This window comes from Pristiophorus japonicus, chromosome 5 (assembly GCF_044704955.1).
Source record: "Pristiophorus japonicus isolate sPriJap1 chromosome 5, sPriJap1.hap1, whole genome shotgun sequence".
In the NCBI taxonomy this organism is placed as follows: domain Eukaryota; kingdom Metazoa; phylum Chordata; class Chondrichthyes; family Pristiophoridae; genus Pristiophorus; species Pristiophorus japonicus.
Window position 1 is genome coordinate 205723923 of NC_091981.1, and position 14884 is coordinate 205738806.

Consider the following 14884-nt stretch of genomic DNA (forward strand, 5'->3'; position numbering starts at 1 on the left):
TCTAATCATTACATCATCAATCTTTGTTAATTTGAGTTTCATATTTAACAACATGATTCTAAAAATAAGAATGGCTATTACCTTTTAAAGCCAATTACCGAGGTTAATCATTTGGCCTCATCAGTTGCTGTCACTATTGTTTCAACATCAAGATAAATATTTGAAGCTATTGCAGCACTGGTATTTTGTGCGAAGGACAGCATTAGCACGCCAGGTAAATTTAGAATAAGCATGCAGCTCAAATTCCTCATTGATTCCGTCAGTAATAAACTTGTGTTTGTTTATTCATTATAAAACTTTTTCTTTAACTTTTCATCCAAACATAATAGGTTGGCTATTGTCACTGACCAGTTTGGTTCCCTTTACGTACAATCATCTTATAATTGCCTGGATTTTGCGGGGCTGAGTCCTCAGAATGGTCCCACAAGTTCCGGTTTCCACATGCGCGAAAACCTGGAACTCTCAATCTGTCAAGTTTCGCATTGACAGAACTTTCGCATCCGCTGAAAAACACTTTCACTGGCACAGAGTTCGGCTATTTGCCAAACTACTGCCTAGCGAATGCCCACTAAGCCCATGCGCCTGGTAAAAGCAGACATAAGGCCTTCTTTTACCAGCGTAAGGGTTAAAATAAATGTTACAATAAAATGTTTCAAATGATTAAAACAGACACACATACATTTAAAGTTGGTTTAGATAAATTTTGGCCTGTTTTAAAATATTTAAATTTATTTTTCAAAAAGTTACATTTTTATTTTAAATGCTTAACTAAAGGGTCTTTTAATTTATTTTGTACATAGGAACATTTATTTTTATTTAAGTTCTTATTTATTTGGGGATTTCTAATATGCTCATGGGGATGCCATACGTAAAGGGAATCCCATATGCATCATAGGAATCCCCCTTTTTGATTGGTTAACTGGGCCCACGTGATCACAGGGATGTTTGCGAACCGTATGCATCCCTGGGAACCGTGGGCCTTTATGCAGGCGTACGCCTGCAGGCTCAGGACCCGAAGAGTCCGAAGCTCCGGAGACACCTGGTTCATTCGGATTTATTTTTTGGTTCAAAGGCATATTCTTCTGGTACGCCGCTAACACCAAATTCAGGGCTATTGAGTTTGCTGGGTAAGAATTGGAAATCTTCACATATAGTATTTTGTGGCTGCCTTGCACCTTCCGAGTGTGGCCCCTGTGCAACATTTTTTGATGCTTTCATCTGCATTACTATTTTATATATTACAATTGCCAAATCTTCCTTTGCTGTCACAAGCAAGAAAATATTTTAGAGTCTTTTGAAATCTGTTTTGCTTTATTTCTAGAATAATGTTCCCATAAGGGGGTTGGTATCGTCTGGCCTAAAATGGATCGATCACAACCTCACAATTGGGCCGGTAACCTTCCTGCCCTGTTAAGGCCATCAAAGCAGCTGGCGCCATTTTGAAAGGGGCCTACCACTGAGTGCCCAAAGAGTTTGCCTGTTTCAGGTAAGTAGGCCCATTTTAATAGGGAAATAGGACTCTGACTGCCAATTGCAGTCGGAAATGGTTGAAGCGATCACCAGCCACGCTATGATTATTTCCATGGGCAATGAAGCAGAAGAAACCCAGTCAAGGTAAGTCTTGCATTATGTTTGCAGGGCCAGTAGGAGCAGGATTGTTGTTCCGGGCGTGACAAAAATTAATCTGTGCCACTGTCGCCCCATGACCTCCGCCTTCCGCAATCTTCCCCGACCGTCCGCCCCCGCCTGCCCAACACTTATGTCTTGTGGTTGTAGGAGGTGGTTGTGGGGGAGGTTGTTGTGGGGGTGGTAGTGGAGACAGTAGTGCTTGTGATGGTAGTTGTAGAGGCAGTTGTGCTGGTTATTGCACAACATACTCTAATTCTGTAGTCAAGACACATGAGGGCAGTATTAGAAGATGGCGGGGTGCATTTGAGTCCTTCACGTAAATCACATGTCACAGAGTCAGGTGTTTCTGAGATTGGCTTATTGGGGTATTTAAGGGCTTCACACTGAATGCTATTAAATGAATTATTGGGATCACATAGTTTCTCCGGCGATTCTTGATCTCCTCTGTTCGTCATATTTGGTGTAAATGTATTGCTCCAGCTTGACCAATAACCATGACAAGGCTCCACTGTAAAATAAAGAGAAGAACTTATCAACTTATGCAAATACTTAATAAGGAAAGAAAGACTGAAATGCATTGATGTAGTGCCTTTAATGTCCTCAAGATGCCCCAAAGCACTTTACAACCAATGAAGTACTTTTTGAAATGTAGTCGGTGTTGTAATGCAGGAAAGGTGCCAGCCCATTTACACACAGCAAGATCTCACACACAGCAATAAAATAACTGTTTTAGGTGTTGGTTGAGGGATAAATATTGGTCAGCATGCTGCAAAAGCTCCCTTGCTCTTCTTTGAATAGTATCTTAAGATCTTTTACATCCACCTGAGAGGTCACACTGGGCCTCGATTTAACATCACATCTGAAAAACAGCACCTCCGGCAGTGAAGCACTCCCTCAGTACTGCACAGAAGTACCAGCTCAAGTTATGTGCTCAAGTTTCAGGAACAGTGCCTGAACCCACAGCTTTCTGATTCAGAGGCAAGAGTGCAACCACTGAGCAAAGGTCAGACTTTGTTATGAAGATATTACTAAAATTGACTGCATTTCTGAGGTAATAGTAAGTTCATGTTTCAGATATAAAATGTAGACTGTTGTATATTAACTGATCAATAAAGTACTAATACATTTCTACTCGAAAGAACAGAATATCCCAAATAGTTTTCTTATTAGTGGAGGTACAAATTGTGAAAGTTAACATCATCACTTTATCTGATCGAGCAACATTTGGCTCAAAATTGGGGAAGAGTGACCATAATATGGTGGAATTCTGCATTAGGATGGAGAATGAAACAGTTAATTAAGAGACCATGGTCCAGAACTTAAAGAAGGGTAACTTTGAAGCTATGAGGCGTGAATTGGCTAGGATAGATTGGCGAATGATACTTAAGGGGTTGACTGTGGATGGGCAATGGCAGACATTTAGAGACCGCATGGATGAACTACAACAATTGTACATTCCTGTCTGGCGTAAAAATAAAAAAGGGAAGGTGGCTCAACCGTGGCTATCAAGGGAAATCAGGGATAGTATTAAAGCCAAGAAAGTGGCATACAAATTGGCCAGAAATAGCAGTGAACCCAGGGACTGGGAGAAATTTAGAACTCAGCAGAGGAGGACAAAGGGTTTGATTAGGGCAGGGAAAATGGAGTACGAGAAGAAGCTTGCAGGGAACATTAAGGCGGATTGCAAAAGTTTCTATAGGTATGTAAAGAGAAAAAGGTTAGTAAAGACAAACAAACGTAGGTCCCCTGCAGTCAGAATCAGGGGAAGTCATAACTGGGAACAAAGAAATGGCAGACCAATTGAACAAGTACTTTGGTTCAGTATTCACTAAGGAGGACACCAACAACCTTCCGGATATAAAAGGGGTCAGAGGGTCTAGTAAGGAGGAGGAACCGAGAGAAATCTTTATTAGTCGGGAAATTGTGTTGGGGAAATTGATGGGATTGAAGGCCGATAAATCCCCAGGGCCTGATGGACTGCATCCCAGAGTACTTAAGGAGGTGGCCTTGGAAATAGTGGATGCATTGACAGTCATTTTCCAACATTCCATTGACTCTGGATCAGTTCCTATCGAGTGGAGGGTAGCCAATGTAACCCCACTTTTTAAAAAAGGAGGGAGAGAGAAAACAGGGAATTATAGACCGGTCAGCCTGACCTCAGTAGTGGGTAAAATGATGGAATCAATTATTAAGGATGTCATAGCAGTGCATTTGGAAAATGGTGACATGATAGGTCCAAGTCAGCATGGATTTGTGAAAGGGAAATCATGCTTGACAAACCTTCTGGAATTTTTTGAGGATGTTTCCAGTAAAGTGGACAAGGGAGAACCAGTTGATGTGATATATTTGGACTTTCAGAAGGCTTTCGACAAGGTCCCACACAAGAGATTAATGTGCAAAGTTAAAGCACATGGGATTGGGGGTAGTGTGCTGACATGGATTGAGAACTGGTTGTCAGACAGGAAGCAAAGAGTAGGAGTGAATGGGGACTTTTCAGAATGGCAGGCGGTAACTAGTGGGGTACCGCAAGGTTCTGTGCAGGGGCCCCAGCTGTTTACATTGTATATTAATGATTTAGACGAGGGGATTAAATGTAGTATCTCCAAATTTGCGGATGACACTAAGTTGGGTGGCAGTGTGAGCTGCGAGGAGGATGCTATGAGGCTGCAGAGTGACTTGGATAGGTTAGGTGAGTGGGCAAATGCATGGCAGATGAAGTATAATGTGGATAAATGTGAGGTTATCCACTATGGTGGTAAAAACAGAGAGACAGACTATTATCTGAATGGTGACAGATTAGGAAAAGGGGAGGTGCAACGAGACCTGGGTGTCATGGTACATCAGTCATTGAAGGTTGGCATGCAGGTACAGCAGGCGGTTAAGAAAGCAAATGGCATGTTGGCCTTCATAGCGAGGGGATTTGAATACAGGGGCAGGGAGGTGTTGCTACAGTTGTACAGGGCCTTGGTGAGGCCACACCTGGAGTATTGTGTACAGTTTTGGTCTCCTAACTTGAGGAAGGACATTCTTGCTATTGAGGGAGTGCAGCGAAGATTCACCAGACTGATTCCCGGGATGGTGGGACTGACCTATCAAGAAAGACTGGATCAACTGGGCTTGTATTCACTGGAGTTCAGAAGAATGAGAGGGGACCTCATAGAAACGTTTAAAATTCTGACGGGTTTAGACAGGTTAGATGCAGGAAGAATGTTCCCAATGTTGGGGAAGTCCAGAACCAGGGGTCACAGTCTAAGGATAAGGGGTAAGCCATTTAGGACCGAGATGAGGAGGAACTTCTTCACCCAGAGAGTGGTGAACCTGTGGAATTCTCTACCACAGAAAGTAGTTGAGGCCAATTCACTAAATATATTCAAAAGGGAGTTAGATGAAGTCCTTACTACTCGGGGGATCAAGGGGTATGGCGAGAAAGCAGGAATGGGGTACTGAAGTGCATGTTCAGCCATGAACTCATTGAATGGCGGTGCAGGCTAGAAGGGCTGAATGGCCTACTCCTGCACCTATTTTCTATGTTTCTATGTTTCTATGTACAGAAACTGGTGGATTGTAGTACTTTCGAAAAACAAATTAATCTAATCATCATCACATCACTAACCTTTTTGATTTTGACTGTCATATATAACAACATGATTCCAAAAATAAGAATGGCTATTACCTTTTAAAGCCAATTACTGAGGTTAATTATTTGGCCTCATCAGTTGCTGCCACTATTGTTTCAACATCAAGGTAAATATTTGAACCTATTGCAGCACTGGTATTTTGTGCTTGAATTCACAGCCTTTTGATTTGAAGTTGCAATCTGTCACATTTTGCAAGGACAGATCTTTCGCAACCGCTGCAAAAACACTTTCACTGGCACAGAGTTCGGCTATTTGCCCATCTACTGACCAGCGAACGCCCACTAAACCCACGTGCCTGGTAAAAGCAGCGTAAGGCCTTCTTTTACCACACAAGGGTTAAAATAAATGTTACAATAACATTTTTCGATGATCAAAACAGACAAATGCGTTTAAAGTTGGTTTAGTTCAATTTTGGACCATTTTAAAATTATTACATTTATTTTTCAAAAATTTAAAATTTTTATTTAAATGCCTTAATAAATGATCTTTTAATTTATTTTTACATGGGAACATTTATTTTTATTTAAGTGGCGTGAATTCTTATTTATTTGTGGATTTCTAATACATTTATGGGAATTCCGTACATAAATGGAATCCCCATAAGCATCATGGAAATCCCCCTTTTTGATTGGTTGACTTGGCCCACGTGATCACAGGGATGTTTGCGAATCGCGTGTGCCCCTGGGAACCATGCAGACATACGCCTGCAGACCCAGGACCCGAAGAATCCGAAGCTGTGGAGACACCTGGTTCATTCGGATTTATTTTTCGGTTCGAAGGCGTATTCTTCTGGTACGCCGCTAATGCCAAATTCAGTGCCATTGAGTTTGCTGAGTAGGAACTGGAAATCCTCATATGAAGTATTGTGTGGCTGCCCTGCAGTTTGCCAGTGTGGCCCCTGTGCACCATTTCATGATGGTTTCTTATGCAATACTGTTTTAAAAATTACAATTGCCAAATCTTCCTTTGCTTTCACAAGCAAGAAAACATATGGGGCCCAAGTTTCCACACGATAAAAAACGGGCGCCCCTTCGAGCTGGGCGCCCGTATTTCGTGCCACAAAGTGCGCCTAAAAAAACCCTCCGTATTCTCCCACTCCCTGCAGGTTCTCTGGCCCTCGGCGCGGCGCAACAGGAGCTGTAGGGGGCGGAGCTAGGACCCTGCACCGAAAACAGTGCCGGGACCTCTGCACATGCGCGCTACAGTGGGCACGCAAGTGCAGTAGCTCCAGGCGCTCGAAACTGTGTGGGAGGGGCCCGAAGCACGCAGCCCCTAGCCCTGGCCGAATGGCCTCACTGGGGCTGCGTGAATAAGGCTCCTCCCACGGCCAGCTCCTGCTGCCTGCCGACTCCCGCTCCTGCTTTCCCCACCCCCCGACCAGACCGGACCCGACTTGACCCGCCTGTCGCTGCTGCTCCTGCTTCCCCGCCGCTCCTGCTTCCGTTCCCCCCCCCCCCCCCCGACCGGACCGGACCCGACTTGACCCGCCTGTCGCTGCTGCTCCTGCTTCCCCGCCGCTCCTGCTTCCGCCCCCCCCCACCCGAACCGGACCCAACTCGACCAGTCTGCGTCTGCTGCTGCCGCTCCCGCTCCCACCCGACTCGACTCTCGCCCCTGGACTGGATCCGACCTGACCTCCCCCTCCCCGACCTGACCTCCCTCCCCGACCTGATGTCCCTCCCTCCCTCTCTCCCTCCCTCCCTCTCTCCCTCTCTCCCTCCCTCCCCCTCCCTCTCTCCCTCTCTCCCCCTCCCTCTCTCCCTCCCTCCCCCTCCCTCTCTCCCTCCCTCCCTCTCTCCCTCCCCCGCCGACCCGAACCGAACCTCTCTCCCCGACCCGACCCAACGCCACCTACCTCTGGTGCTGGGGACGGGCCCTGCCCGAAATCTCGGGCCCGGCCCGTTCAGCCTTCGGTCCCGACGGCAAACCGCTTCCTAAAGGCCTGCCTGAAGAACTTTCACACAGGTAGGAACATGGTTTATTTAATCTTTTCTTTGCTTATAAATGTTTATTCAGGTTGGATTTATTTGTATAATATTTGTGTAAGTATAACTAAGGATTTATTGTAGAATTTAATGACTTCCCTTCCCCCCCCCTCCCCCTCGTTCCCTACGCCTAATTTGTAACCTGCGCCTGATTTTTTAATGTGTACAACAGGTTTTTTCAGTTCTACAAAAATCTTCACTTGCTCCATTCTAAGTTAGTTTGGAGTACGTTTTCACTGTGGAAACTTTGAAATCAGGCGTCAGTGGCCGGACACGCCCCCTTTTGAAGAAAAAATTCTGTTCCAAAGTAGAACTGTTCTACCTGACTAGAACTGCAGAAAAAAAAGTGGAGAATTGCGATTTCTAAGATAGTCCGTTCTCCACCAGTTGCTCCTAAAAATCAGGCGCAAATCATGTGGAAACTTGGGCCCATGGTCTTTTACAAACTGTTTTGCATTATTTCTTGAATAATGTTCTCATTAGGAGGTTGATTTTTACTTGTATCACCTGGCCTTAATGGGGCGATCATAACCTCACAATTGGGCCGCTAACCTTACTGCCCAGTTAAGGCCATCCAAGCAGCTGGCATCATTTTCAAAGGTGCCTCCCACTGAGTGCATGAAGGGCTTGCCCGTTTCTGCTTCTGGCTCATTTTAATGGGGAAATAGGACCATGAAAATAGGATCCTGATTGCCAATTTGTGTCGGAAATGGTCAGATTGTTCGCCAGTCATGCTCCGATCATTTCCATGGGCGATGAAGCAGAAGAAACCCAGTCAAGGCAAGTCTTGCATAATTTTTGCAGGACCAGTAGGAGCGGTATTGCTGTTCCAGGCACCACAGAAAGTAATGTGAGCCGCTATCGACCGATGACCTCCGCCGACCGCAAACTTCTCCCCGTCCATCCCCTTGCCCCGCACTTACATGTTCATGAGTGCGAGGATTCTTCATCGCAGTCAAGGCCACCTATGGTCCAAGCACCCAAGGCCCCAACCCACTGCTGGCCAAGAATGGGGAAACACTCATCAAGGACACCGAGGCAGTGAGGGCCCGCTGGAAGGAGCACTTCAAAGATCTCCTCAATCGAGACTCTGGCTTTGACTCGAGTGTTCTCGACTCCATCCCACGGCATACTACCCGCCACCACCTCAGTAAAACCCCAACACTGCACGAAGTAGAAAAAGCCATAAGACAGCTTAAGAACAACAAGGCTACGGAAGCGGATGGAGTCCCTGCTGAGGCACTGATATATGGCACAGAGGCAATGTTGGCATGAATACATGACCTCATCTCTCTCATCTGGAGTGATCGTGACCATCTTTAAAAAAGGGGACAAGTCCGACTGCGGCAACTACCGAGGAATCTCCCTGTTATCAGCCACTGGGAAAGTCGTCGCTAGAGTCCTCCTCAACCGTCTTCTACCTGTGGCCGAGGAGCTCCTCCCGGAGTTGGAGTGGGGGGACAGCTGCAAGGAAAATGCAGGGAGCAGCGCCAGCCCTTATACATGGCCTTCTTTGACCTTACAAAGGCCTTTGACACTGTCAACCGCAGGGGTCTATGGAGCGTCCTCCTCCGTTTCGGACCCCAAAAGCTCGTCAACATCCTTCGCCTACTCCACGACGACATGCAGGCCGTGATCCTTACCAGCAGATTCATTACAGACCCAATCCACGTTTGGACAGGGGTCAAACAGGGCTGCGTCATTGCCCCAACCTTCTTCTCAATATTCCTCGCTGCCATGCTCCAGTTCACAGTCAACAAGCTCCCCGCTGGAGTGGAAGTAAACTACAGAACCAGTGGGAACCTGTTCAACCTTCGCCATTTCCAGGCCAGGTCCAAGACCACCGTAACTTCTGTCGTCGAGCTACAGTACGCGGATGACGCCTGCGCCTGCGCACATACAGTGGCTGAATTCCAGGACATACTCAATGTATTTACGGAGGCGTACAAAAGCATGGGCCTTACGCTAAACATCCGTAAGACAAAGGTCGCCCATCTGCTTGTCCTCACCGCAAAGCACTGCCCCCCAGTCATCAAGATCCACAGCGCGGCCCTGGACAACGTGGGCCATTTCCCATACCTCGGGAGCCTCTTATCAACTAGAGCAGACATTGACAACAAGATTCAACACCACCTCCATTGCACCAGTGCAGCCTTAAGCTGCCTCAGGAAAAGAGTATTTGAAGATCAGTCCCTCAAAACTGCCACCAAGCTCATGGTCTACAGGGCTGTAGTAATACCCGCCCTCCTGTATGGCTCAGAGACATGGACCATGTACAGTAGATACCTCAAGTCATTGGAGAAATACCGCCAACAATGTCTCCGCAAGGTCCTACAAATCCCCTCGGAGGACAGACTCACCAACATTAGCGTCCTCGACCAGGCCAACATCCCCAGCATAGAAGCACTGACCACACTTGATCAGCTCCTCTGGGCAGGCCACATTGTCCGCATGCCATACACGAGACTCCCAAAGCAAGCGCTCTACTCGGAATTCCTTCACGGCAAACGAGCCAAAGGTGGGCAGAGGAAACGTTACAAGGACACCTTCAAAACTTCCCTAATAAAGTGCAACATTCCTACTAACACCTGGGAGTCCCTGGCCAAAGATCACCCTAAGTGGAGGAAGTGCATCCGGGAGGGCGTTAAGCACCTCGAGTCTCATCGCCGAGTGCATGCAGAAATCAAGCGTAGGCAGCGGAAAGAGCGTGCGGCAAACCAGTCCCACCCATCCTTTCCCTGAATGACTATCTGTCCCACCTGTGACAGGGACTGTGGTTCTCGTATTGGTCTGTTCAGCCACCTAAGGATTCATTTTAAGAGTGGAAGCTAGTCTTCCTCGATTCTGAGGGACTGCCTATGATGATGACTTACACGTTCGTGAGTAAAAAATCTTGCATTTCCTTTGCTCATTATAAAACTTTTTCTGTTAACTTTCCATCCAAACATAATAGGCTGGCTATTGTCAGTGATCAGTTTGGGTCCCTTTAAGTACAATCATCTTATAATTGCCCAGATTTTGTGGGGCCAAGTGCTCAGACTGGTCCCGCAAGTCCCAGGTTTCTGCATGCGCTGCGCATGTGCAAAAACCCGGAACATACAATCTGTCAAGTTTCACATTGACAGATCTTTCACATCTGCTGCAAAAACACTTTCGCTGGCACAGAATTGAGCTATTATAATCTGTGCTGCTGTCACCCCAGGACCCCCGCCCTACGCAATCTTCCCCCGTGCACTCGTTCTGCCCTGCACTTACATGTCGTGGTTGGAGATGTCGAGGTCATGGTTGAAGAGGTCGTGGTTGGAGATGTTGTAGATGTTGTGGATGGAACTGTCATGGTTGGAGTTGTCGTGGTTGGAGATGTCATGGTTGGAGATGAGGTTGTTGTTGGACTTGTCACACTTGTACTTTCTAAAGGAGAAAATTAACTTTAGATCAGTAAATCAGCTGCAAACTTTTTGAATTTGTTTATCAATCATATATCGCAACTAAATTACAAAAATAACAATACCACCACCATTACCATCATGAGTATCGATGCTTGCCTTAAGATCTAAGTCAGCTTTCTGTAATCCATGCAGGATGAACATAGAGCTTTTAGCTGCTGTTATTGAAAATCACAATGCATCATATCATACCTCATTTTAAGTAATAGATATCAAGCTCATCCAATTAGCAGAGTTTTGGGCCAGAATTTTACCGGTGCTGAGTGGCCGGGATTTAAGGTGGGTCAGCTGTTAAAAATTAAATGATTGACAGCTGGTCGGGAGCCACCACCATGCTAGTCTCCCAAGGGTTGGGTCTGTCCAAGTGCTGAACAGACCCAACACCAAGTGGTGGAGGAGTCAATTTAGATTATTAAAAGATTATTAAAAGGCAATTTTTGCGCTGCATTTACCATTTTTTCAGCTTTTTGATGAGGTTCACAGCACTCGGGGATCACGTCAGGTAAGTAGGTCGGGTGGTCCATCAGTATCCATTCTTCTGAATAGTTGACAGCTTCAAATGTGGTATAAAAGCTACCATTTCACAGCTGTTCACTTTCCAATCTCAGAAGCTGGAATCTTCAGGATTTGGAAGACACATTTGACTTTTATGCAGGTTGGAGGTGTTTGGAGTAAACTCTCTATCCACTGTCACCTCCTTGGAACAACCTCTCTCACCATTGACAGATCGCTTCTGTCATCTCAACTTCACCTGCCATCTATTCCATCAGCATCAGTGCCCTGGAAAAAATCTTAGCTTGGTCCTCAGAATTCCACCATGATCAGCCCTAACACCAGCATCATCAGGAACACCAACAGCACCAACAATACCACCAACCTTCTCCGCTGCACAGGACACAGGGCTTCAGCACCTGACTGCATTGCTACCCGGGAGGCCAGGGATAGCCTCTCCATGGCCAGCTTTACTTCACTTGATGCCATATACCCTGACTGTCACATGATGCACCAGGTTGGTACCATCCCACACCAGCACCATAAAGTATCGCGCATGCCCAACTCATTAACAGAAACATTACATGAACATTGGTTAAAACACCCCATTGCCTCCCCTTATGTGTTGTCAATTGGTATGATTGGACTAGGATAAGGGTGAGTATGAGGGATGGCTAGTGAGATGGGGAAGTGATAATGTAGATAGAGAGAGGGGGATGGGTGGTGGTGCAAGGTAAGTTGAAGTGAGTATGGATGTGCAGGAGTAGGGTAGGGAAGGCAGAGTGATGGGGTGTGATGAGTGGCACAGCAGGGTGAGATTGAGTGTTGCTTTGCAGTACCGTTTCATGATCTACTGAGATCACTGAATGTTTTGCACCACTGAAGCCAGGTCCTCCTGATGACATCCCTGCTTGTGCAATGTGCAACCAGGCTGCAAAAAGGACTACAGCCACATTGATTTTGACAGTTGCGCTGTTAATATTCTACAGCATTGAGTTGCTGCAAATACTAACAAGCACAGCACAAAGATGCACGATTACACCCCAGGCTCTTCCATGACTCCCTCCATATGCTTGTGGAGGGAGTCACAGCACAGAGGGAGGTCCAGTTCCCTTGCAATGGGCGGAAGAGGCCTCCCCAGGAGACCAATGTAGCCTGATTGCACATTTCACAGGAGGGCACAAGTGCCACTCATCACATCTCCATCACCCTGTCTTCCCCACCCTACCCCTGCACATCCTTACTAACACCAACTTATCTTGCACCTCCACCCATCCCCCTCTCTCTATCTACATTATCACTACCCCATCTCACTAGCCACCCCTCACACGCACCCTATTCCTCGTCCAATCGTACCAACTAACAACAGACAAGGGTAGGTACTTGGGTGTTATTGCCAAAGTTCATGTAAAATTTCTGTTAATGTGTTGTCAAACATTGAAATCTTTATTTTCAACACTTTGCCTTTTTAGACAGATTTTTGTGCACCTTTGGAAGTGACTTAATGAGTTGCAGTGAATGGTGAGACATAACGGTACCCGCCACAATGGCGATGAATGTGAAAGGAATGGCTTGGGCATTGCAGGGATGCTTTATGGTGTCTGTGTGGGACATCATGTGGCAGCTGGGTGTACAGCATAAAGTGAAGTAAATCTGGCCATGGTGATGCCATCCCTGGCCTCCCAGGTGGCAATGTGGTCAGGGGCTGATGCCCTGTGTGATAACGGAGAAGATTGGTGATGTTGTTAGTGCTGCTGGTTGCCTGGTGCTGCTGGTGTGCCTGCTGATGCTGGTTTACCTGGTGATGCTGGTGTGTCAGGTGATGTTGGTGTTGGGGCTGATCGTGGTGGGATTCTAAGGACCAATCTATTTTTTCAAGATGATGGAATAGATGGCAGGTGAGGTTGAGATGTCAGAAGCGATCTGTCACTGATGAGAGAGGTTGTTCGAAGGAGGTGACAGTGGATAGAGAGTTTACTCCAAACACCTCCAAGAATGGATACTGATGGAATACCTGACCTACTTACCTGACGTGATCCCCAAGTGCTGTGAACCCTGTCAAAAGCTGGAAAAATGGAAAGTAGAGCGCAAAATAATTGGCTTTTAACAACCTCTTATAAAACTAAATTGCCTCCCTCGCCGTGTGGTGTCGGTTCTGTTACCCGCTGACAGGCCTGATCCCTAGGAGACTAGTGTGCAGATGGATTGACAGCAGACTCCTGACCCACTGTCAATCATTTCTATTTTAACAGGTGACCTACCTCTGAATACGCCTCTCAGCGCCGGTAAAATTCCAGCCATAGTATTTCTGCTTTCTTCCAGCAATATCACACCTACTGGTTATTTTTCTAAGATTCAAACTGTATCCTCTCATAGAACTTTCCAAACTCAATTTATATTCTGGAAAAAAGTTATCACAACTATGTGGAATTTTATATCTGACCTCTTCAAAAAAGAACTGTCAGTCAAATATAAATGCAATCAATCACACAGCATAATTTATATAGCTCTTAAATTTGTATTTGAAACATTGTATTGGAACATGCCCTACATATCACTCTGGCTTTAGCTGGCTGATAAAGTCCACATGCACTGTGACTATGTTTAAAGGGACAACTACCAAACCAACACAAAACAAAAGATTTGTGGCCACTGTTGAAGATCGGGGGAGGGGAGAGGGCACCTCGGCTGCCCCATTGATGCTCAGAGAATACAATCTTGAAGTGGGACAAGTAAATGGGCGAGCAGCACAACCGCCTGTTTCAGGCATGAGGCTGCTTAAATATGCAGATCAGAGACCAACGGCAATTGCAGGATCCTGTTTGCAACCTTCAGATACAAATAGGTGGAGCATGCATTCGTCCTGAAAAGCCAAGCAGAAAGTTCAGGTAGAAAAGGATCTGTGCTCAATTTTCATGTGTATAGCATACATTTATCAGGCATTATATGAATGCTCAGTGCAGGGAAATCACCCCTCATTTATTTTAAGGTGTAATTAGGGTTTGGTCAGTTGTAAAGGCCGTGAATGGGTTTTTTCACACCACCTGGGAAATGATTTGGACACAATAGGCATATTTTACTCCCCCTCTCCTCACAACCTCCCGAGCTCATTGCATGTCTGTATCGGGAAATTCATTATATACACGTTAACTTAAACAACTACCAATAACACTGACATTTATTTCAAATCATAGCCCCAAATTATTATAGCACACAGACATATGTTATTCACCTGTTGTGGTGGCAGTTGTTGTCATAGATATTGTAGAGGTTGTACTTTCTAAAGATGCAGATAGGCTTCAAACATCAAGTTGTCAAATGTCCTTTTGATTTACAACATCAGTCATATTTGGAGAAAAATGTCAAAATTAGCAGCAGTGATTACACTGTCTGTTCCTTGAAGTGGACCGTGTAAGACATGCAGTCTTCTCAATAATTGTACCTAGATTCACTCTCTTATTCTACTCTTAAGAATCTTATCATGTTGTATTTTCCAAAGTGTACTCTGCAGTGAACTGTATCTGCCATCTATCTTCACTCCTCCATTCTTAATCATAGTTTGACAAACTTCTAATTTGGTATTATCAATAAACTTCATTGTCATTGCACTTGTGACTATCTGTTGCTATTTTCTCACTATTCATGTGACTATGGGCCCAATTTTCCCCAACCCTTTTTTTCGGCGCACTTAACC

General features: G+C 45.7%; 1 protein-coding gene across 1 annotated transcript; it reads right to left on the minus strand.

Annotated features, from left to right (window-relative positions):
- Nucleotides 1-1044: 1044 nt before the first annotated feature.
- LOC139264135 (mucin-2-like) lies at nt 1045-14461 on the minus strand. The gene is made up of 4 exons (XM_070880220.1): nt 14423-14461; nt 10508-10663; nt 1878-2137; nt 1045-1191 (listed from the first exon to the last, which is right to left on the minus strand). Exons 1-4 carry the CDS (start codon nt 14445-14447, stop codon nt 1045-1047), a joined length of 588 nt encoding a protein of 195 aa, XP_070736321.1. The 5' UTR covers nt 14448-14461.
- Nucleotides 14462-14884: the final 423 nt, after the last annotated feature.

Coding starts and splice junctions, on each gene's coding strand:
- LOC139264135 (XM_070880220.1), bottom strand. CDS start 14,447: ATGACAACAACTGCCACCACAACAG. Junction 10,664..14,422: donor AACAACTGCCACCACAACAG/GTGAATAACATA, acceptor TTTCTCCTTTAG/AAAGTACAAGTGTGACAAGT. Junction 2,138..10,507: donor GACATCTCCAACCACGACAT/GTAAGTGCAGGG, acceptor TTTATTTTACAG/TGGAGCCTTGTCATGGTTAT.